The sequence below is a fragment of the Pistacia vera genome, unplaced genomic scaffold (genome assembly GCF_008641045.1).
Source record: "Pistacia vera cultivar Batoury unplaced genomic scaffold, PisVer_v2 Contig246, whole genome shotgun sequence".
NCBI classification, from domain to species: Eukaryota; Viridiplantae; Streptophyta; class Magnoliopsida; order Sapindales; family Anacardiaceae; genus Pistacia; species Pistacia vera.
In genome coordinates, this window is record NW_022196053.1 from 1,045,429 (window position 1) to 1,068,716 (window position 23,288).

Genomic DNA, 23,288 nt, shown 5'->3' on the forward strand with positions numbered 1-23,288 from the left:
TATTATATCTCTCTTTTTTATTTTCATGTTTCTTCCTCCTCTATCTTTACCCTAAAACCCTGGAAAACAAACATATTGGTGTCTCTGAGCTTGGCTTCCTCGGCAGCGGCGAGTGGACGCATAGCAACGTCACGATGGCGTCCCAGTGACGCCATCTCATGCTGACAGCCTAGCGTTGGCACCTCACACTGGTGGCATTGCGTGGCCGGTTTTCACAACCTGATGTGAACGACTGAGTGTGACCGGTTTGATGCTGCAGACCCAGCCTCCCCAAACAGCCACTTCATTCCACCTAGCACCAGCAAACCCTCCTCTACCACACCACTGCACAACCTTCTTCAACAGCACCAAACCAAAACGTCATCTGGAACAATGGCATAATAATTAACTCAAGACATGAGCCTTAAATTGAGAAATGTAGAAAGCGGTGCAGCGGAGATCTGCCTTAAATCGAGATTTTTCATTTTTGTTTGTGCAACTATTAAATGACTGAATTCATGTGTTTTTGGTTTTGTCAAGTTGCTCAAGATTAATGGGCTCTTTTCTTTTCAGATTGCGTAAGAGTTTTTTAACATGCGGTTGATGAATTGTGAGAGGACGGTTTTTTTAATTGATTGGATTGAAGTTACGTTTTTATCCTTAATCTTCTAACAGCCTGTTTACGCAGGCTGCTACGGCATGTTAAATTGGTAAAAAAGGGGGCATTCCGAGAATCGAACTCGGGACCTCTCGCATCCAAAGCGAGAATCATACCACTAGACCAAATGCTCACATGATAAGAAGTTTGTATATAAGAAATCTAAATTCAGAGAAAACAAAAGTTTGTAGTAATAATGAACTAGGGATCAGTACTTGGCTCGGTTGAGGATAGTAATTGGGCATGCATCTTTATCATCAACCTTCGTTATTGTGAAGTTTGGTTGATTTGATGTCTTATTCTTGCAACAACAAAACTAACACTACAACTTAATATGTTTCCTCATAATTCACCACCATTAACTTCTCGTTCGACTCCATTCTTTTGGACTCTACCTTACACCAATACTATTTCCTTCCCATTCATTCAACACTTTTCTGTGAAATATAATTCATTTTGGGTTTAATTTAAAACTTGTATATCATAATCATGAACATTATACTTAATATTGTGTAGATATGATTTGTTCATGTGCAATGAATTTGATTGGCATTTGGCACTTGCCATTCAAAGGGGGTTCATTAGTGTTTAAGAGCAGAATGTTTGTAAATAATTAGGGTTTAAGATAATCTTTCATTATCGGTGTGATTAGTTAGGTCACCTTGTTAAACAACAACATTTTGTAATGCCAGAATTTCAATGGATTTTGATGGTTACCCATTACCAAATAAAAGGATGACACTAACTTCGATTATTATGAGTTTGATGCTGGGCCAATTTCATGGGCACCCAGATTATTAATTAAACAATTAAAAAGGTTACCAACTATGAATCCAGCTAACCCTTCATAATGAAATTCTGCTACTCAAATCTCCATAAAAGCTTTGGTCCACCACCTTTGACAAAAGCAAAAAAGCTCACACTATTGTTGATTTTCTACCTAAACCAATAGTTTCTATCCATGTGTCTATATTCATTAACTTCTGAATAATAATAATGATAAGAGACCCCTAGGAATGATATAATAACAAAATCCCCCTGTGAAATGATTTGATAAAATTTACAATGTTATGAGTTGATAAATATTTTCAAATGACCATGTTATGTTTATTTTAACATCTAAAAATTAACAGCAGGGGAATTTTTGTTATTTTCTAAACCTCAGGAGGATATTTGTTATTTTATCAAACTTTAGGTGGATTTATTATTAACTCTATAATAATAAGATTTCTTAAAAAAAAGTACCCAATAAGCTTTTCCCAAAAAAATATCTAATTCTTTAACTTAAACCTTTAATTACCTTAAAAGAGTTGCCTATTTTAAGCAAAGAGGGCAAACTATATATATATATATTTTTTTTTTCTAAATTTCATTATTCTCAAAGGTGTATTAAAGGAATATTATCTGAAATAATATTGATAATATTTTCTTTATAATGTGTCCTTAATGAGTTAAGACACATTGTAATGGTTTCCTAGTATAGAGAATATATAGAAGAAAAATGAGATTATGTGAACTGGAAAGTGAGAAGAAACTTTAAAAAAAGAAAAGCAGTGAAAAGAAACAGAACAAAATACTATTGGAGTTGCTTTAAATTCGGACAAAATGATAACTAAGTTGCCAGGCCATTCAATCAATCTTCTATAAATCAGTTTTTGCATGTTACCTGATATTCATCACTTTCACCAAACCCCCCCCTATTTCTCTTTTATCACCTCTCATTTCTCTCTTTATTTTTATTCATCAATAATCAACTAACTGTCAACAACCAAGAATTAACCCCTTGCTCTTCTTCATAAATCTTTCTTTGTATTTATATTTATATACACTAGGTTTGGTTAATTGGAGAAGGAATTGAATTAGCTAGCTATGGCTACCTTTGCAGGAACTCAACAGAAATGCATGGCCTGTGACAAAACTGTGTATCTTGTTGATAAGTTAACTGCTGATAACAGAGTCTTCCACAAGGCCTGTTTCAGGTGCCACCATTGTAAAGGCACTCTCAAGGTAATCCCAAAACATCCCCGTTGTCACTTTCTTTCTTCTCATCTTTCCTTTTGGTATGTGGGAATGTAACTTTTAATCAAGCCAAAATCTAACTGTTAACATCTGGGATTTGTTCCAAATTCAAGCAGCAATTCAGAAAATGATCAAACTGGCTCAAGGATCTAATAAATAATGCATGAAAATGTAAGAAAAAGACTATCTAATAATATAGCTAGACCAATTAACAGATGTCTCAATTATTATATATGCTTCGGGATCAAAAGACCTACATTTGATTTGGTTATCAAATTCAGAGAGAAATTAAAAGCTGTGCTGCCAGAGTCTGAATTTTTTCTGATTTTATTTCTGCTAATCTTTGTATTGTATTTTTTTTTTTATTTTTTTTTTTTGAATTTTCAGGTTCGGTATCATACTTCTGCACTGTTTTCACAGTTTTTTTTTTCTCTCTCTTTTCTTTTTCTAATAAATTTTAATTTTCTTTTCTTTTCTTTCCATGTGGCGTTTTGTAAATTTGCAGCTGAGCAACTTCAATTCTTTTGAGGGAGTGCTCTATTGCAGGCCTCACTTTGATCAACTATTCAAGAGAACTGGCAGTCTGGACAAGAGTTTTGAAGGTTAAAATAATAACTTTATGTACTATAATATAAATTCTTATTAGTCTTGCAACCTCCAATTGAATTGATCTGACCTTTCAATCTGCTTGTCTTCTTTCTCTATATTCTTTCAGGAACACCAAAAATCGTGAAACCTGAAAAGCCTGCCGAGAATAATGAGGTACTCCCTTAACCATGAAGTTTTTAAAATTCAATCCATGCTCGTCTTCTTTCTCTATAACTTACACGAGATTTCTTCTAACAGAACGCACAAAAAGTTTCCAACATGTTTGCCGGTACCAGAGAGAAATGTGTTGGCTGCAATAAAACCGTTTATCCAATTGAGAAGGTAACAAATTCACTTGTTTTAGCATAATAACCTTATCCAGAGAGAAATATATTTATATTTATATTTGTAATCAAGTAATTGTGTTAATGTGGTAGGTTTCTGTAAATGGAACTGCATATCACAGGAGCTGCTTCAAATGCAGCCATGGAGGGTGCACAATCAGCCCATCTAACTACATAGCACACGAGGGAAAACTCTATTGCAAGCATCACCACATTCAACTCTTCAAGGAGAAAGGAAACTACAGCCAGCTTGAGAATGATCATGACAAGAATCCAATGACTGACAAACTTCCATCTGTGGAAATCGCGGCGGAGTCATAACCTTCAAATGAATTTTCTTATTGAAATTCTACTTACTCTTACAGGATGGTTTTTTACGCTTTAAGCTTTGTTAATGTATTTCTGTTATGATTTGTGGGCATTGGGTTTTTTTCTAAGCGAGGTTGAGTGAGTATAATAAGATTTTGCCACAGGTTGTTACAGAATTTGCTTGAAATATGATGATGGGTGTGTATTATTACAGATGATCCAAATTTATATAAATGTATCAAATACAAAGTAAACTTTTGATGTAACCAAATTAGGGAGATTCAAATGTTAGAAGCAGATTATTCGTTGAGAAATCCAATGCTTACCAATTAGGTGTCAAAATCAATGTTTCTTCGACTTCAATGCAACGCTCGGATAACAACACGAGATATTTTATTAGGTAACAGATGGATACTCTCTTTATCCAAAAACTAACATCATGGTGAATGTAAAATCAGTCACAAAATGAGATATATTAGCTTATACCAGGCAAACAAAGATTTGGTGCTTAGGCTTAGACTTTTCCACAAAAAATTATAAATATTAATCCAATTATCGTATCACTGTACAGTATACAAGCAACACCCCATGTATAAATTTTCAAGAACTGAAGCTGCCAGAATTCCCCAAAGCACACTAAGATCAAATCATAAGGGGATAAATTAACAACGACACGATATTGCAAGGTCTTCCACTCGACCTCTTCGACATTGTCTCCTCCAGTGTCGCTGCATTTTCATTTCCTTCCTCCCTTGCCCTCGTAGATTTTCTTTCATGTCCTAATCGCAGGATATCAACATATATACAAAGAACCAATTCTTCCCAGCACAAGAATCAACTGGATCCAAAAAGTAACAAACCAGAATTAGTTTGTGACAAGTTCCGGTATCAACATGAGTTCTAATCAGCTTCACTTCAGGAACCCCTTTTGGTTGCGCTGTCTTTCAATATCTGTGATGCGAGTATTACTAGCTCCACCATCTCAAATCCTGCAGCAGAAACCGAATCAATCTTCTCATTGCTCGAGTCCACATATATATCATCTACTTCACTGCCCATAGTTTCACCAATGGATCCGTCATCTGCATCAGCTGACCAACTTAACGGTAGGGAGCTGCCCAGGGCAGTCTTTATAAGTTTTGCCTCGGTAACAATTTCATCAAGAGCTTCAAACATGCTAGTGGTAACCGTACCTTCAGAAGTAGCTGATTCTTTGACCTGCTAAAAGAAAAATTAAGATGATGTCACATCCCATGTGTTGAAGAAAATGAATAATGATGTCAGGGCATTCTAAAACTACCTTGGAAAGCGAGAGACGAAGTCTATGAACTGAAGAGGTCAGATGCTCCATACTTTCCATGCTCTCCTTAAGGGTTGCATTTTCAATCTTCATTCTGCAAAATAAATATGAGAAACAATAATCATACAAGAAATAGAAGTAAGAAAAGACACAAACCTTTTTCATGTTATTTTGATCTAATGATCAGTACACAAAACAAGGTAAGGGGGCATCCTATGTAAGAATATGAACCACATATCCACATCATGCAATTCCAAGAAAAGACACAAACCTTTTTCATGTTATTTTGATCTAATGATCAGTACACAAAACAAGGTAAGGGGCATCCTATGTAAGAATATGAACCACATATCCACATCATGCAATTCCAAGAAAGTATCAGAAAGTAATTCACCAACCTGGCAAAATCCATACTACTGGTACTTCGGGCAGTCATGTCCCCTGCATTATTTAGGCGAGCTTGAGTGTCCTGTCTACTCAAATCCTGTGCACCAATCCAACGTCTTAGATATGTTTTCTTGAACAAATTCCTTAACCTTCCATCTCTATCAGGAGTAACAAGTCTATTTTCCCCAATTTCAGCCCAATCTTTCCCTTGTTTCTTTCCATAACTGATTTTCCTACACAAGTTTTGACGCATTGTAATCAGAGGTACTTCTGTCAAATCATCAGAACTAAAACTGAGTATCACTTGAGGATGGGTAGATTTTTCCAGTAAGGAAAAAGTTATAGGTATCACAGCATATTACAACAAAGTACATCATTAACAAATCTAGCACGGTGAAACATCTAAATCAATCATTAAAAGAAAAAGGCACAACAGAAACAATCAGTTATACTCCTTAATACTTGCAAAATAATGATTTTAGATGGACAAAAACATGAAACACTTGTTGTATGGCAATAAAAAGATCTTCTACACATTTTACTAGTTTGTCTGACTCCAAATTTTTACAACAAAGCTAAGCAGTATTGATGAGAACCAACTCCCAAAACTCAACCAAAACAGTAAATTAATAACAGACAACAACCAAGAAATAGGAAGAAAATAGATATGTGTATTGATATTCAACAAACTAATAACAATGGCAACAAAACAACAAAATATACCCAGCACATCAACCAAAAGGACAAAATCAAAATATGAAAGGAAAAACAATGCTAGACTTCGACGGCTAGCTCCTCCGTAATTGCTAACTCCGAGGGTTAGCTCTTCCCAAATTTCCCTATATTCTTCTCTGCCTCTAATCTGCTCTCTCCCTCTCTTTTTATCCTCCAGCTCTCTCTCTCTCTCTCCCTAACTGAATTCCTTTGCTGTCCCAACCCCTAATCGCCACCTGTCCCAACCCCTAATCGCCACACCTGTCCCAGCCCCTAATCGCCATCTGTCCCAGCCTAAACCCATGGAAGTTTTCTGCCAACATCCCCTCAATCTACTACTGGCTACCTTATTTCACTTTTCCTACACCCTCATTGTCAGGTCCCATCAAGTACTCTTATGTAAATTTCAACGGTTTCTTTTATCGAAGAAAGACCAGCAAAGCCACCATCACGAGGAATGAATCAAAGATTACAAGACACATGATTACCTCCACATGCTACTTAATTGAATAAGAAAATAGTGGAAATGCTATAAAGCATTGTCTCATTTCTTGGTTTTGAAAAGAAAGAATGCCAACCTAATTGAGCCATAACAGTATGGCCATATAAAACAGAACATATAATAGTATGGACATGATAGTCTGCATGGAAACTGAGAAGACAATTGATTCCAACCACAAGCTCATAAAAAAAACATTAAGCATTGAGCTTTGCTGTGGATGAACTCACAAAACAAATTCCAAAAAAGATTCCATAGTGATAAATGGGCTTGGATAGAACTCAAGCCTAAAAGCTAGTTTTAAGGAGTATGGCGTCTAACCATTTATATACACCATATCAGCCAAGCAACTTGGCAATTTGGGATAAATTTAACTTCTACCGCCCTCCTTCACACGTAGGGTGCAGGCCAACGTCCAAAACCATCATCACTTGCACATGCAAGACTCTAATACCATGATAAATGAGTCTGGTTAGTATTCACTCCAAAAGCTAGCTCAAAAGAAGAGGGCATACAACCACATATCTACACTATAACAGCCCAACAAAAACTTGGCTATGTATGAAAAATTTAACTTCTAACACAGTATATGCAGTTTATTAAAATATATTTTTGGTTGAAAACAGCACAGTACCATTCCAACTTAAATGTATTGAGATAACTCAAAATGAAAAGGTTCCACATTCAGATTTGTAAGAACACATAAAATATATATTTACAATTGAAAAATTAAAGGAAGAAATGCATAATCAGTGAAATGTTGAAATAAATAACAGTTCAACCAATGCTATATAAAGTACTTCTCAGTTGTACCCAAAATAAGAAGAGATAAAGATGACTAATTTCAAATAAGTATTTCACACAAAAACGAGTTCTCACATTTATTTACATATTTTTTATCCTACTTGAAATTCACAGAACATCAGCAGTAAAAGAACTAATATTTTTGCCAAAAAAAGGATCATACTCTTGTAGCAGATGGTACTCCTGCTTTAACTGTGCCAACTCCACGAGAGCTTTTACCTTTTCATTGGTAACCTAAACCATTGACATATTCAACCCAATCAACAAACTTTGCAGCAACAAGGCTGTTAAAAAATCAGTTGTGTTTAATCAAATAATATTATTATCCAACAAAAGCAACAAGGAATTCAACTTTAAGGTAAGGGCACAAATTTATTTAAGATTATAAAAGCATAACACTCACAAGAGAAGCCAAAGTTCTAGACCCAAAAAAAGAAAAAGCTTTTAAAATGCAACATAATTTTCTTAAACCAAGGAATATATACACATTCTGTAATATGCTCTACTGCTAGGCTTTTTATGGTACAAGTTTCAAAGCATTTGTTCAAACTTAGAAATATTCCTGAGGGTAATGCACAAATAAAAAATAAAAACTCCCGTAGGCAACTTCACAATTGATCAGCAATCACCAACATGCAACAAACAGATCCTACAATAATAGTTACCATTAATAGTTAACTTTAACAGTCATAGAAAAGAAATATTTTTGTACATTCATGATCTTGCCAATTTTAAATTAGACAAGTTCTCAAATACACTCAATTTATTTAGATTTGAAAAAGGTCAAACATGAGAAAAGAACCTCGTTTCAGACAAGGGAACAAATAACTCCAAAACACAAAGGAGATCAATATACGGACAGGTTTAATTTACACATGATTTTATGGTACTACTGAATTGAGACTAATGTCACCTAGCTGCCATATATACCATGGAACAAGCTCAGGTAATGCCAATGCAGGAACTATAATTGCACATTGTAAGACAGCATGGAGGAAGTACACCATACAATTAGATGTGGGTTTCCTGTCATCATTTTTTTTATTTTATTATTATTTTGAGAAGAAACAAATCAATATCATTGATTCAAGTGTGCTTCCTGTCATCTGAAATACAACTGTAATATTGAAATTCTCCACAAGAAGATTTCCTATCTGTCACAAGTACCAAATGTAACATCTTAACTACGTGCTTGAAGTAAAGCCATGAAATTACTTGTAATAAGTTTCGCTGAAGTTCCTCAATCTTCATCTGAAGAGCTACATTCACATTTTTTTCCAATAAATGTCTTTCTTCCTGCTGCGATAAAAGCAATAATGCTGCAACCTGGTAAAGAACAAAAGTTTGAGTAACAATAATATAAGTACAACATATTGGCCTCACAAACTGTACCCTCAAGAAAAAAATAGACAAACAGTTAATGTAAAAGTAAATCCAAATAGAGGAGATAAATATAAAATACACAAAACCTTCTCTTGCAAAGCCAATGCAAGGGCTTCAGAGGTATCACCCTTTCTTTCAGCTACAGCATCAGATAAACCAGGGCCCTTCATCTGCAACAGATAGAGAATAAGATTAAATAAAATTTATAACTGTAGAGCACAAGAACAAGTGGACTGACAAACATATCCAGTTCATAATTCCAAAAAAGCATCTTCCTCCACACAGTTATATCATGATTCCATGACTGTACCTATAGAGATTAGTTCTGCTAAATAAACAATAGCCCTCCAAGTAAAATTAAATGTCTATTATGTGTACATCTTGACACATAGAGCAAACAAAACTATCAAGTTTGCAACTGAAGGGGATTACTGTACAAACCTTAGATACTAAACTGGTATTAGCATCAGTACTTATATGTACATCATGACACTCATATTCGTCTAAGTTTTCATCTCTCTGATTAGTCCCCGTATTCTGTCCTCTGCCCACATCAAATTGCTGAATGTTTTCTTGGATCATATCAGAAATTGATATAATATGGGATCTTCCCTCATCAAGTAAGTTCATAATGTCAACTTTATGCTGAGAATGGAAGTGGCGTAATTCTACAATCCCATTGATTAGGAATTTGTTTGAACGGAACTGCATATAAGTAACAAAATTAAAAAGAATAAGCAAAAGAGGTTTGGAATACATATATAAATATTATAAGACATTTAAGTACTCACTATCTTCATTTCCAATTCACGAACACTCTTCTTTAGATGGTTTTCAATTTCCAGACCCTATATAAAGAAACCGAATGCATTAGCAATTAAGATGCAATAGAATATTCAATTTGCAAAAGAGCGAAGGCACATGTGGACCAAGACGATATTAATACCATGCGTAATTTACTTTGAAGACTCTCTGCAGAGCTCTTCATTTTCTCCAGCTCATCTTCCAATGCACTCTGTCTGAGGCAAAGTTATTAAAGTTGCACGTAGACAACAAAAATCTCAATTGAACAGCAATTTCACTTTTCAAGAGTTTAAGAGTTAGAAAAATATTCAAGAATATTATCATATTCATTGTGGCAACAAAAACAAGCTGACAAGGTTGTTCAACTCCCCAGATCCACAAAAAGATTAGGCACCAGATCTAGCAATGCAATTTTTATACCATAAGAAGGCAGCACTACACACAAGTAAAGCATACGACCACAAAATTGATGGAATGATTATCCTATAGTAGTCAGGAAACAAACCAAGTAGATTCTCAGGTCAAAGTACTAAATCCATGGATTTCAACATTAACAATGGAAAACAAAATCATTGACTCTTATCATCTGAAGCAAAGCCATCACATAGTTAAAGCCGTATCTGGTGCATGTCAATACTTTTGCCTATTTCAGGCCACTTTCCTGCTGTGTGAATAGGTGTTCTCCTGATATGCTTATTTCATCTTATTTAAAATACCTTCAAATTGAAATGAGTATTGATTTAATTTTCATATTATTTAAATACAGCTTCTTTTTCTTTTTAAAATAGCTCGCTATTCCATGAACGCATTTTCCACTTAGCGAATTGAGTTTTGAAACCTGGGCGCCTGCCAAACCTTACAATCTTTAGAAAACTTGAAACTCGTGGTTTTTAGCCAGGTAAGTTGAGGATCACATCGCAGACCTTGTGAGAGCAATCACTAAGCTTGACCTCTCAATAACTTCTCAAAACAACACTCGTTATTCTGTTAACCTTCTCATCCTCCTTAACATCTAGAATCTCCACAAGTTCCACTCATCTAAGAAACTAAAAAATGTAAGTGAACTAAACCAATAGCCTTGCTATTAGAAAGCAAAAGACTAGATTTGAGGGTAACCCATAAAATTCAAAACAGAAGTTATTTCTGATATTTTTCAACCATACAACAATTAAGCCCGAGGATGAGGCCAAAGAGAATTTGCACAGAACAAATCCAGATGCAAAACACGGAAATAAGGTTTGGAAATACCACAAAAAATAGTGGACAGATATGACTAATGCTGTTACTAATACTTTAAATCTATAATTTTAATATTCCTCTCATTGTCTTATAAATCAAGTCAGTGTAAACCCCCAAACATTTTTAATCTATCAATGAAGTCACTTTTAATAGCTAAGCAAGAAAATGCAATCACATACATCACAATGTTATAGCGATCTACTAACCAATAAAAGAGGTGTACAGTTACCATGAAAGGTTATAATAAAGCAAAACTAAAGAGATAAAAACGTACTATGTATTTAGAGGTGGAAGTATCATTGAAACTCCACATTTCTACAGGATCCTGCAACAGACATGCACATTTATCATCCCAACTTTTATCCTCAAATCCCCCAACAGCTTGCTGCCTGATCTCATAAAACTTATTTATAACCTGTTTTAAGAGAACCAAGTAACTTTGTCAAAAAAGAAGCTCCAAAGATTAAAAACTTGCAATTATTTAATTATAACTTAGAGTTTGCATTCAATAGCAACAACACACAGTGAGGAAGAACAATAAATTTGAAAAAGTTAGGAAACGCCATGTACCCAGATTGAGCTAAATCTTTATAATTATTTAAATGCCTCAGTTACTTTAAATAGGTGAATACTCTATTAACTATCTGAAATTATCAAATTACACCTACTATCTTAAAATTTTGTACTTTTGTAAGTATTAATGCATGTCCTTCAGAGCAAACATCACAGGTTCTTATATGAGTTTCATTTTATGCTGCATTGAAATGGCAATGTCAGATTACAGCCGTAGATATAATTTTAATCTTAGCAGCATGGTTGTGTAAAATTCAATGCAAATGGAGCATTTTAAATCGATGTTACAAAAAAATCAGCATTATGACTTTTATTAAGCTAACAAAAGTAACCAGATGTCCTTTCTTAATCAAAAAACCAACCAAGATGATTACCTCCTTAAAAGTTTCATTCAGCTCTTCTTCTTTTGCTAAATCAGCCTGCAGCGTAGCATTAAGATTTTTCTGCTCAAGACAATCTGAGGTGAGCTCTTCCAACCTGTGTTACGAATTCAGCACAGATTCAGATGTAAGAACTTATATACTCAAATCATTTGCCCTGTTAAATATCAACCAGTATAAAAATTCAGCTACGGCAGAGATTCAAAGCAGCATGAGAATCATATTAAAGTAATTATCTACCCAAAATTATAATATATTATCCACTCAAACTTCGTTTCAATGATAAATAAACTTAATTCAGCTTCACTGCCTTAGAGGAAGCATTTAACACACACAACCAGAAACCATAAATTCCAATCCCAGAGACAATTTTTCACATCTTTTTGCAATGGATAACGGATAAAAAACATCATAACAGTGACACAAAAGCAGCAATTTACCATCTAGAAGATCCACCTTACATTAAAAGAAGAAATTATGAATCGTGCACTCCCCCAAACATGTTAACTAGTTGTCCAAATAGAACAATATTTCCTGTCATGTCAGAAAGTTCAAGTATGCTCATCTTAGAACAACAAACACCCTGGCTCTGGAAAAGACCTCTGTGGCTCATCATTTCAAATGTATGAATTTATTGAGTGAAATTTACAGGTTGATGCAACTAGAATACAGATGCTGGTATCAGATGAAATTATCCATTGTCAACGTATTTCAACAATTCAGACAAAAGGGAAACTGTGACCCCTTAAAACGCTACTTTAGGCACTTCAGTGCAGATAAGAACTTAAACCGTTGGGTACTGCCCAGATGTTCAATATATATCACAAGTACTCAAACAGAAAGGAGAAAAAGATAGATAGAGAAAATTGGAAAATAGGACTTCCATTGGAGATGGATATTCATGAAGAGTACAAGCATTCACTCCTAAAGATATATAGTTTTAATTCCAACCGGTAGGATTTTCAAACAAAAGATCCTGTTTCAAGCCAACAATCTCCTCATCTTGTAGTAGTAGAAATCATCAATTTCCCTATATCTTTTCGTTTTGTTTCCTTACCTTTCTTCATGCTAGGAAATGTCAATCAAATTTCAAGCAAACAATGCATAATTACACTCTGAAAATAATGGCAAACAAAACCTAACACAGCAGCTGAAGAATCATTTCCTTTCCCCTTCTTAGTTTCTAGCAGCGATTACAAGGACTAACTGAGAAATTATAAGATTTAAGGTCTGGTAGATACCTTTTATGGAACTCATTAAATTTCTGTGACATGAGCTCCTCCTTCTCCTTAGCCTTCTCAGCCTGTTACCAAACAGATAGTATCCTTAGAATATTCTAGAAACATCATAAACAGGACAGCACTAACAATGCATTTTACTCAGCACCAAAAGTTCAATAATTAACAAAAGAACTTAAAGAGGATGACTGCCATGACCTCCATTATTGAATTATCCCTCTCTGCAAAAGCAGCTGCCACACAGCCTTGGAAAAATTTAAGCTGCTTTTCTGCTTCAACATTCTGGAAGAAAATGAAAGAAAAGCAAGAAAATGAAAGAAATAGGGTCAAGATTAAATCAAATCGCAAATCTTTCCACCAAAACACAGAAAACATTTTGATACAACACGTAAAGTGAGGGTTTATAATGAGAGGCGTGGGAAGAAGCACCAGGGAATCAGTTGTGATAAAGGGAGCAACTAAAGTGTGAAAAGAAGAAAAAGGTGGAGTGGACAGGTGGCGACAGATGAGTGGCTGAGAGTAGAATTCTGTTAGGGAAGGAAATGAATAAAAGGGAGCAGCAGAGGTTGAAAAGTCATCAAGAGAGAATTTAGTAAAAGGGGAGGTAGTTGGCCCTTGAAGTCCAGCGTATTAGTTTCCATTCATTTTCATTGTTTGTTAATTGAATTCTGGTGTTGAGATATAGTTTATAGATGAATGTAATTCTGAACTTTTCCATGGAATATATACATTGAGGTTCTAGATGTTTCAGGATGTTTACAATTAATTGTTGAATACTCTGATGTTGGTAATTTGTGGGTGGTTGAGTAGTAAAACAGAGTAGGTTCGCAACAATTTGGCATCAGAGCAGGCGTGTGGGTAATGTTTGCAACGAGAATGGAATCTAGACTAGAAAATGTGAAAAGAGAAGTGACGAAACTGGGGGTTGACATGGAAACGATTCGTGAGTGCATGATCGAGATACAAAGCTGGATGAGAAGAAAAGATGAAGAAGAAGCTGGGCGAGGTGAACCAACATCATCCCGGAACGTGAGAAATCAGGGTGGGGAAAACCAAAATGGAACCAGTGGATCGAGAAGTTCGGGACAGAATCAGAGTGAGTTAGGAGGACGTAAACTTGAGTTACCCATTTTTGTGGGTGAAGATCCGTACGGGTGGATTTTTAGAATTGAGAGGTACTTTAGTCTAAATGGAATTCCGGATGAAACTCACAGCTGCAGCAGTATGTATGGAAAGGGAAGCCATTAACTGGTATCAGTGGATAGAGGTCAGAGCACCAGTTAACTCGTGGCCATCGTTCAAACTCGCCCTAATTCAGAGATTCAGTGGATCTCAAGAGAGTAACCCTTACGAGACTCTCATGGTCATGAAACAAACCAGTACAGTTGTAGAGTTTAGACGCAGGTTTGAGACTGTAGCTGCCTTGTTAGTGGAGGAGAAGGAAGAAATCTTGAATGCTGCATTTTTTAATGGACTTAGGGCAGAGATTTGGGCCGAATTAAAACTGACCCAACCTAACACACTTCTTCAGACCATAGAGAGAGCCCATAGAGTGGAGGAACATAACTGGGCTTTAGAGGAGGCAAAGAGAACCAATAGGTGGAATGGGCCTGGTCTTCCTGTCGGGTCAAATAACCTTGGATCCAGACGTTATAACCCGATTTCAACCCGACCCAATTCACTCAAATTCCCAAACTCAACTGAATCCCTAAAAACAAATTCATTCTCAAATTCATTCTCCAACTCGGGACGACGAAACGCAGAGGGTGCTGCCGTGGGTTCATCGGTCAATTCCTCTCCTCGCGAATACACATCTACAACCTTCAGGTCATTCGACAGAACTCATCCACCGCGACGTGATTTTCCTTTTCGAAAAATGACGAAAGCCAAAATACAGCGAAAAAGGGAAAAAGGTTTGTGCTTCAAGTGTGATGGGAAGTATTTCTTTGGTCCTAAGTGTGGTGAGAAGCAGTTTCAAGTAATTCTCGTTGATGAAGAAGAAGAAGAAGAAGATTTGGACCAGAGTGACTTGGAAATCAGTGAAGGAACGACGGAAGAACAAGGCCAAGGTAATGTCGAACTTTCCCTGAGCTCGGTTGTTGGAATCAATGGCCCAAAAACGATGAAGTTGAAGGGAAGTATTATGGGTTAGGAGGTTATTATCTTGATTGACAGTGGGGCTTCCCACAATTTCATTAGTAGAGAGATTGTAGAGAAGTTGGGCATTGTTGTGGCACAAACACAGGCGTTTGGGGTACGTGTTAGAGATGGGTATAAGGTAAGGAGTGAGGGAGAGTGTAAGGCAATCTGTTTAGAAGTTCAGAAGGTGCAAATAATTCAAAACTTTTTCCCTTTTGACATGAGTAATGCAGATGTAGTCCTAGGTATGGCTTGGTTGGAAACGTTAGGAGAGACTACGATGGATTGGAGAAAGCAAGTAATGAAATTTCAGCTGGGTGAGGAAATAGTGACTCTTATAGGTGATCCAGCACTTAGTAAAACAATGGTCTCCTTGAAAGAAATGATCAGAACATTGAAGAGTGAAGGAACTAGCTATCTGGTTGAATTTGGGCAATTACAAAAACAGTCGGATGAGGAAGCCAGTGTCAGTAGTAGGTTGTTTTCAGTGTTAGCAAAATTCCAATATGTCTTTAAGCCACTGTCGGGATTACCACCTAGTAGACCCCAGGATCATGCCATTCGATTAAACCCTAATGCCCAACCCCCAAACCTTAGATCTTATAGATATTCGTATTACCAGAAAAATGAGATTGAGAAGATCATTAGTGAGATGTTAGCTTCGGCGATTATTAAGCCCAGTATCAGCCCTTTTTCCAGTCCGGTTCTATTGGTTAAGAAGAAAGATGGTGGGTGGAGGTTTTGCGTGATTACAGGGCCCTCAACAAAGTGACAGCTCCAGACAGGTTTCCCATCCCAGCCATTGACGAGTTATTCAACGAACTTGGGGGAGCCGAGGTATTCTCCAAGCTGGATTTAAAGTCCGGGTACCACCAAATCAGAGTGCGACTAGAGGATACTCACAAAACGGCTTTCCAAACTCACGAACGGCATTACGAATTCCTCGTTATGCCATTCGTATTGACCAATGTCCCATCCACATTCCAAGCCTTGATGAACGAGGTTTTTAGGCCTTACCTTCGGAAGTTTATCCTAGTTTTTTTAATGATATTCTGGTGTACAGCAAAACAATGGACGAACACATGCAGCACCTCAGTCTCACATTTCAGACAGTGCTAGAACATCAATTAGTGGCCAACCGAAAGAAATGTTTCTTCGGACAACCCCAATTAGAATATTTGGGACATTTCATTTCAGCACACGGGTTGGCTGTGGATCCCTCAAAAATTAAGAGTATTGTCACCTGGCCCCGACTGAAGGATGTGAAAACACTCAGAGGGTTCCTAGGACTGACAGGGTACTACAGACGATTTGTTAAAGGGTATGGTAAGATAGCACTTCCCTTGACTAATTTGTTGCAAAAAGATTCATTCATGTGGGGTGAGAAACCCCAAGAAGCATTTGAGGCATTGAAATCTGCCCTGACCAATGTACCGGTGTTAGTAATGCCTAAGGGCATCTCCAACCCACGCCAAAATGGCGTAAAAAACACCAAATTGGCGTGGGTTGGTGCTCCAACCCACGCCAAACACTGCGCCATTTTGGCGTGGTGCTACAGTGCTGCGCCAAATTTGTCGCGGCACTGTAGCACCATGCCAAAATGGCGCAACACTGTAGCGAATAAAATATATATATATATTTTTTAAATTTTGCTTTTTTTTGTTTTTTGTTTTAATTTTGTTAAATTAATTTGAGTATTAAATTTTACACCAAAAATCAAACCAAATTTGAGTATTTGTATTTAATTTAATTTGATTATTATTTATAATAATAAATTTATAATAATGATATATTTAAAAAATGATGAAAAATTAAAAATAGAACTTTATTCAATGCAAATATTAAACTACAATAACTCAAACTAAAAATTAACAATAATTTAAAAACACTAAAATTAAAAGAAAATACAACATAAACTCAAATAACAATTTAGTATTCCGGTAGATTAGTTCCGGATCCAGTAAGATCATCAAAATATTGAAAAGAACTAGAGTTATTTTGAGATCCTTGACCTTGTTGTTGAGCTCTTTTTTGTATAATTTTCAAAATAATTATTATTTAATAAAAATATCATTCCCAATATTTAATTAATATATACAAAAATAATGAGTGAAATAGATTAATTGTTGATTATTACAATAAAAGAAAAAAAAGAATATTCTTTTTGGTGTAATATTTGATGTTGTGGGTTGGAGATGGAATAGTGTTTTGCATCAAAATTTGCACCAATTTGGTGCAATTTTGCACCAAATTGGTGCAATGGGTTGGAGATGGTCTAAGTTCACTAAACAATAGAAATGATGGCTATTGTGATGGCAGTACAGAAATGGAGACATTATTTGCTCGGCCGACGTTTTATCATCAGAACTGACCAGAAAAGCCTCCATTTGCTGACTGAACAGAGGTTGCTAAATGAAGATCAGCAGAAATGGGTGTCAAAATTACTTGGGTTACAATTTGAAATACAGTATCGACCAGTGCCAGAGAACAAGGCTACGGATGCATTATCCTAGCGCCCCGAGAATGTTGAGAATAACGCCATTTCAATGGGCCGTTTCGGCGGGTTCAAAGAACTGGAAGATGCCATTCAACAGGATGACAAGTTGCGACAGCTTACCCAGCAGCTCATCGTTAACCCTCATGGCCACCCTCCTTTCAAACTAATGGGCAGACACCTTATGTATCAAAACAGGTTGGTTGTTCCGAAACAAGGCCCCCATATTCAAAAACTCTTGCATGAATTTCACTTATCCCCGATTGGAGGCCACTCTGGATTTTTCAGAACGTACAAGCGCCTGATGAATGTGTTTTATTGGGATGGAATGAAGCGGGATATCCAAACTTATGTGAACTCTTGCAGTGTGTGTCAACAAAATAAATATGAAGCATCGTGGCCAGCCGGCTTATTGCAGCCCCTTCCTATTCCAATTCAGGTTTGGGAAGACATTTCCATGGATTTTATAGTGGGACTTCCGAAGGCGCACAATGTGGATACTATCTTAGTGGTAGTTGACAGACTCACTAAATATAGCCATTTTCTCACACTCAAGCACCCTTATACAGCCAAGGAGGTAGCAGCCGCATTCATCAAAGAGGTAGTATGGCTCCACGGCTTTCTAAGGACAATTGTTTCGGATCACGATCGCGTGTTCATGAGCCATTTTTGGGGAGAATTGTTCAAGCAGGCTGGAACTAAGCTTCATATGAGCTCGGCCTATCATCCGCAGATGGATGGACAAACGGAGATTGTTAACAAGTGTTTGGAAACTTACCTTCGTTGTTTTGTAGGAAATCAGCCTCGATAGTGGCCTCACTGGATTCCGTGGGCTGAATTCTGGTTCAATACTACTTATAGCAGCTCCACGGGTATAAGTCCTTTCAAAGCTTTATACAGAAGAGACCCTCCAGCATTGTTGAAATACACAGACCACAGTTCTCCGGTGGATGAAGTCAATCAACAGATTCAACTCGCAACGGTATTCCACTAGAGCTTAAGGAGAATTTGCATAAGGCTCAAAACCGCATGAAAAGTTCTGCCGATGCGAAGAGACAAGATGTGCAGTTCGAAGTAGAAGAATCTGCCTATCTTAAGCTACAACCCTACCGTCTGAAGTCACTCACTTCCCGCTGCAATGAAAAGCTAAGTGCCAGGTTTTATGGGCCGTTCCGAATCCTCGAGAAAATTGGACCAACCGCCTACAAGTTAGAACTCCCAGCTAGTGCCCGTATCCACAATGTGTTTCATGCGTCCCAACTCAAGAAAGCCAATTTTCCTCCGCCAAACATTCAGCCTCTTCCCGATTCCTTAAATGAGGATCTGGTTTTAGTCGTCGAACCAGAAGAAGTGCTAAAAATCCGCAGGTTACTCAATGGTCAAAGGGAAGTTCTAGTTAAGTGGAAAGGGTTACCCCACCATGAGAATACTTGGGAAGAGTATGACGGCCTGAATTTCCAATTTCTTTCATTCCACCTTGAGGACAAGGTGGCTCTTCTTCCAGAGGGTATTGATACAACACGTGAAGTGAGGGTTTATAATAAGAGGCGTGGGAAGAAGCACCAAGGAATCAGTTGTGATAAAGGGAGCAACTAAAGTGTGAAGAGAAGAAAAAGGTGGAGTGGACAGGTGGCGACAGATGAGTGGCTGAGAGTAGAATTTTGTTAGGGAAGGAAATGAATAAAAGGGAGCAGCAGAGGTTGAAAAGGCATCAAGAGAGAATTTAGTAAAAGGGGAGGTAGCTAGCCCTCGAAGTCCAGCGTATTAGTTTCCATTCATTTTCATTGTTTGTTAATTGAATTCTGGTGTTGAGATATAGTATATAGATGAATGTAATTCTGAACTTTTCCATGGAATATATACATTGAGGTTCTGGATGTTTCAGGATGTTTACAATTAATTGTTGAATACTCTGATGTTGCTAATTTGTGGGTGGTTGAGTAGTAAAACGAAGTAGGTTCGCAACACATTTAGTTAATATGAAGACTGAAACGAAAAGCAGAGAAAATGATAAAATCAATAACCATTACACGAGCAGATAACCAAAATAATCACAGATGAATTTAGTCGCTAAATATATATCAACACAGCAGAAACTAATTCAATGAGGATAATAAGAAAAACCTTTCAACAATCCTTCACCCTAATCATCAAAAAGCATAAATCCATATAAGGATAGCTTCAAAAGAGATTTGTGCAAAATATGACATCTATAAATTTCAGACAGCTGAACAAAGCTTTATTAAGTAAGCATATTTCCACAGAACTGAATAATGCACATGTTACCATCTACAAAACTCTTCACACATGCACAAACACACACACACACACATAGAGACAGAGACAGAGAGAGATACCTTTGTGACCTCTGCAGCATGTAGATCTGCCAACTGGCTCTACAGACATAAAAACAACCTATAAGCTTCACATAAATAAATAAATAAAAGTATAAAAAAAAAAAAAAAAAAAGAGAGTTGAAATTATCACCTTGATTCGGTACACCTCTGACAGCTCTTCTTGAAGATTTAGATTATCCCTTGTGCAAGCAGCTAACTTCTTCTTCAAGTTCTCAATCTCCTGCTCCAAACCAGCTGTCCTGATAGGGCATTAATTTTGATAAAAATACATCTTTATTGCTTTTTTGCTGATGCCAACTATCAGGCCACAACAATTAAACTGATTTTCTGGGAGGAAAAAAGATTTATACCTTTGAAAATGCATTCGAGTAGCCACAACTAGGTAGCTTGGTCCAGCTTGCTGCATACACAACTGTTCAATATCTTTGCGTAATTCATCTCGCTCTGAAAACAAAATAGTTCACATATTATATACTGTGGAAACAAATCAATAAACTGAAACACATGGTATGTAGGAACCAAAATTTACAGAGTTTCTACATACAGAATGAACTGTTTAGCTCTTATTCAAAAGAATTGAGTTGTTAACTATTCAACAAAACAAGCATTGACTCAGTCTATTTAGTAGAGAAAAAAGAGATTGTTCATTTCACAATTAGAGGGCATAAAAGATAAAAGTTTTAAGACTGATTTATTTAAATATGAAGTGTTAAGAAATTGTGCAAAGGCGTATTACACACCGAGATTAATAACATATAAAACAAATCACACACGATACAGAAAATGAGACACAATAATTTAAAGTAGTTCAACATAACCCCCGACATCCATCGATGAGAGAGAAAATTTAACGCTAAGACCAATATACAAGAGTAGAAACACCTAATAACCAATCCTGTATTAGCAAAACTCACAAACAACACCAATTTCACCACTCAATCCAAATGTTTAAACCACTCTTCTCACATCTCTCCTTAGATAGCATACGCTATGTACCCTCTTTTCTCTCATAACCCAAAGCTAATTCCCATCCCTATATGATAGATACACGTAGAGATTATTTATTCCTAATAGCACTAATACTTCTATTTCTCATATGTTGCAACTTATGGTAAAGTAAAGAAAGCAAAGACTTTGAGGAAATGTGCAATTCTAGCTCTCTTGTGGGTGATTTGGCATGAAAGAATTATCCTAATCTTTGAAGAGAGTTAAGTAGAAGATACTAACTAAATTGAATTTCACCTAGTCACGCAGTATATTACCAAGATCAGTAAATAATGTTTCCTCCACCTACAACTTGAACTTATTGTAGTTTATCTCTTATGTGCACTAAATCTCAAAATAACTCACCTCCCAAGCTCATCAAATAGCCAAATTGTTTGCACAAGATTTAAAAAGGACAAGGAAGCTCAATTGTTCCCATAAAGCGTAAATAAGGACAGACATTCATTACCCTAAAGAAGGTGATGGCATTAATTTACCTAGGCTAAAAACACAAGGAAATCTGCAAATCTAAAATGATTGGGATAGCAATCATAAGATTAGAAACAGTGATAATATTTGGCTCCAAAGTCTTTGAATATGCTTCTATTATAGTTTAAACTCTAAAACTAGTAGCATGTTTTACTTAAAAAACCTGAGGGAAATATTGATTGACCTCCACCCCATCCTCTACTCTTCCTTATCCCTTAGTCTACTTCAAAGCCGTTGGAAAATTTTAGAACCTTAAGGTAGATGAACTACATGTCTTTACAAGCTGTACTTACTATTAGCATTAATCTAGACAATCTTTTATTGGAAAAACTAAAAGGAAACTTTTAACTTAAGATTAAAAATGCTTTCTATATAATCCTCTCAAAATTTAATTGTCCCTACTCAAGAATAACACTCAAATGAAGTGACATCTTGTTGCCATACTTATTAAACCAATATCTAACTATCATTTAAGTTAAAATGATCCTTAATTGAAGGGTGTACTATTGTTGACCATTGGTTGCGAAGTTAATTACAACTCAGTAATTAGTCACACTTTATACGTTAGTTATTAAAATGGCAATGCATTATAATTCATATCCCTAACAATTTGACGTTGAACATGTTATAAAAATTACCCTTGATCCCGGTAACAGTACCAAGATCTACATCCCAGTACTGAAAAGGGTTAGAACCAAGTTCCCCACGTCGAAATTCAATGATTACATGTTATCTACAAGCAAAACAATCTCAAGTAAAACAAATTCAAAGTTACAGCATCAGCTTCATTCTACAAAAACTCTCATTTCTTGAAATAAAACTTCAATTCACCGATAATAAATAAAAGCGTGGAGCTCATACCATGCTCCAATTGCTGGATGCGAGCCAACAACGACTCGTTCTCATTTAAATTTACATCCATCACTGCACAAAAATAAATAATAAATCAAATTAATCATAATCAAAATATCTGATCCAAAAATCAAATGAAAAAAAAAAAAAAAAATATTTAAATTTACATCCATCACTGCACAAAAATAAATAATAAATCAAATTAATCATAATCAAAATATCTGATCCAAAAATCAAATGAAAATGAAAAAAAAAAAAATAGAAAGTCTACCTTGGCTTGAAATAGGTTAAGAGATGAATTAAAATAAGTAGAAGAAATTGAATTGAAGGTAAAATTCTTAAGAGGGAGAGAGACGTTTCTCTCACCAACGGCTCTCCCTCTCTCTCTGTGACACTCACCTGCGCTTTCTTCAAGACTGAAGACGAGAGATGTCTTAAGCTGGAATTTTAAGGAGAAAATTTAGCAGACCGGTAATCCAAGTTTGGATTTAAAAAAATGGTCTTGAAATTTTTATTTTTTTTTTATTTAGAGAAACTGACGTTGCATAGTTAGGATCCATTAAACATGTAAAATTGGTTAAAATAAAAAGATTAAAACATATAAGGACAAAATCATAATTAATGAAAGTTTTTAAAATTTGAAAATTGAAAAAGAGCCCCAAATATTCAAATCGCTTAATCGAAACCAATTAAGGCAAAAATCGATATCTTCAATCCCTACACGCATTTGTGCAATTTCCGGCGATAACAGTACA

General features: G+C 36.0%; 2 protein-coding genes and 1 non-coding gene across 7 annotated transcripts; 1 reads left to right on the plus strand and 2 right to left on the minus strand.

Moving 5' to 3' along the window:
* Window positions 1-698: 698 nt before the first annotated feature.
* TRNAP-UGG lies at window positions 699-770 on the minus strand. Its single transcript has one exon. It is a non-coding gene; the product is annotated as a tRNA-Pro (tRNA).
* A 1,504-nt stretch (window positions 771-2,274) lies between these two features.
* Window positions 2,275-4,070, plus strand: LOC116131953 (LIM domain-containing protein WLIM1-like). Its single transcript, XM_031417631.1, has 5 exons — window positions 2,275-2,644; window positions 3,162-3,258; window positions 3,372-3,418; window positions 3,503-3,586; window positions 3,682-4,070. The coding sequence occupies exons 1-5, from the start codon at window positions 2,507-2,509 to the stop codon at window positions 3,907-3,909; spliced, it is 594 nt and encodes a 197-aa protein (XP_031273491.1). The 5' UTR covers window positions 2,275-2,506; the 3' UTR covers window positions 3,910-4,070.
* Window positions 4,071-4,299: 229 nt separating this feature from the next.
* Window positions 4,300-23,041, minus strand: LOC116131939 (centrosomal protein of 128 kDa). 5 transcript variants are annotated; one of them, XM_031417613.1, is made up of 18 exons: window positions 22,933-23,041; window positions 22,543-22,605; window positions 20,559-20,652; window positions 20,339-20,447; window positions 20,209-20,247; window positions 13,417-13,500; window positions 13,222-13,283; window positions 11,975-12,077; window positions 11,302-11,442; window positions 9,931-9,999; window positions 9,776-9,832; window positions 9,426-9,689; window positions 9,071-9,154; window positions 8,817-8,927; window positions 7,765-7,835; window positions 5,596-5,817; window positions 5,195-5,291; window positions 4,300-5,118 (listed from the first exon to the last, which is right to left on the minus strand). In XM_031417613.1, the coding sequence occupies exons 2-18, from the start codon at window positions 22,601-22,603 to the stop codon at window positions 4,813-4,815; spliced, it is 1,974 nt and encodes a 657-aa protein (XP_031273473.1). In that variant the 5' UTR covers window positions 22,604-22,605; window positions 22,933-23,041; the 3' UTR covers window positions 4,300-4,812. The 5 variants fall into 5 exon arrangements, 4 of the variants coding, with proteins under 4 accessions (XP_031273473.1, XP_031273472.1, XP_031273474.1 ...); XM_031417612.1 differs by having other exon boundaries at window positions 22,805-23,008; XM_031417614.1 differs by having other exon boundaries at window positions 4,301-5,118; window positions 5,198-5,291; window positions 22,805-23,008.
* Window positions 23,042-23,288: the final 247 nt, after the last annotated feature.

What these genes read in the sequence shown, in the direction of transcription:
- LOC116131953 (XM_031417631.1), top strand. Translation starts at nt 2,507, where the DNA reads ATGGCTACCTTTGCAGGAACTCAACAGAAATGCATGGCCTGTGACAAA. An exon ending in AGCCTGCCGAGAATAATGAG is followed by an intron (nt 3,419 to 3,502) that starts GTACTCCCTTAA and finishes TTCTTCTAACAG; the next exon opens with AACGCACAAAAAGTTTCCAA. An exon ending in CCGTTTATCCAATTGAGAAG is followed by an intron (nt 3,587 to 3,681) that starts GTAACAAATTCA and finishes TTAATGTGGTAG; the next exon opens with GTTTCTGTAAATGGAACTGC.
- LOC116131939 (XM_031417613.1), bottom strand. Translation starts at nt 22,603, where the DNA reads ATGGATGTAAATTTAAATGAGAACGAGTCGTTGTTGGCTCGCATCCAG. An exon ending in CATCCAGCAATTGGAGCATG is followed by an intron (nt 20,653 to 22,542) that starts GTATGAGCTCCA and finishes TTTTGTTTTCAG; the next exon opens with AGCGAGATGAATTACGCAAA. An exon ending in ATGCTGCAGAGGTCACAAAG is followed by an intron (nt 13,501 to 20,208) that starts GTATCTCTCTCT and finishes ATTTTCTTCCAG; the next exon opens with AATGTTGAAGCAGAAAAGCA.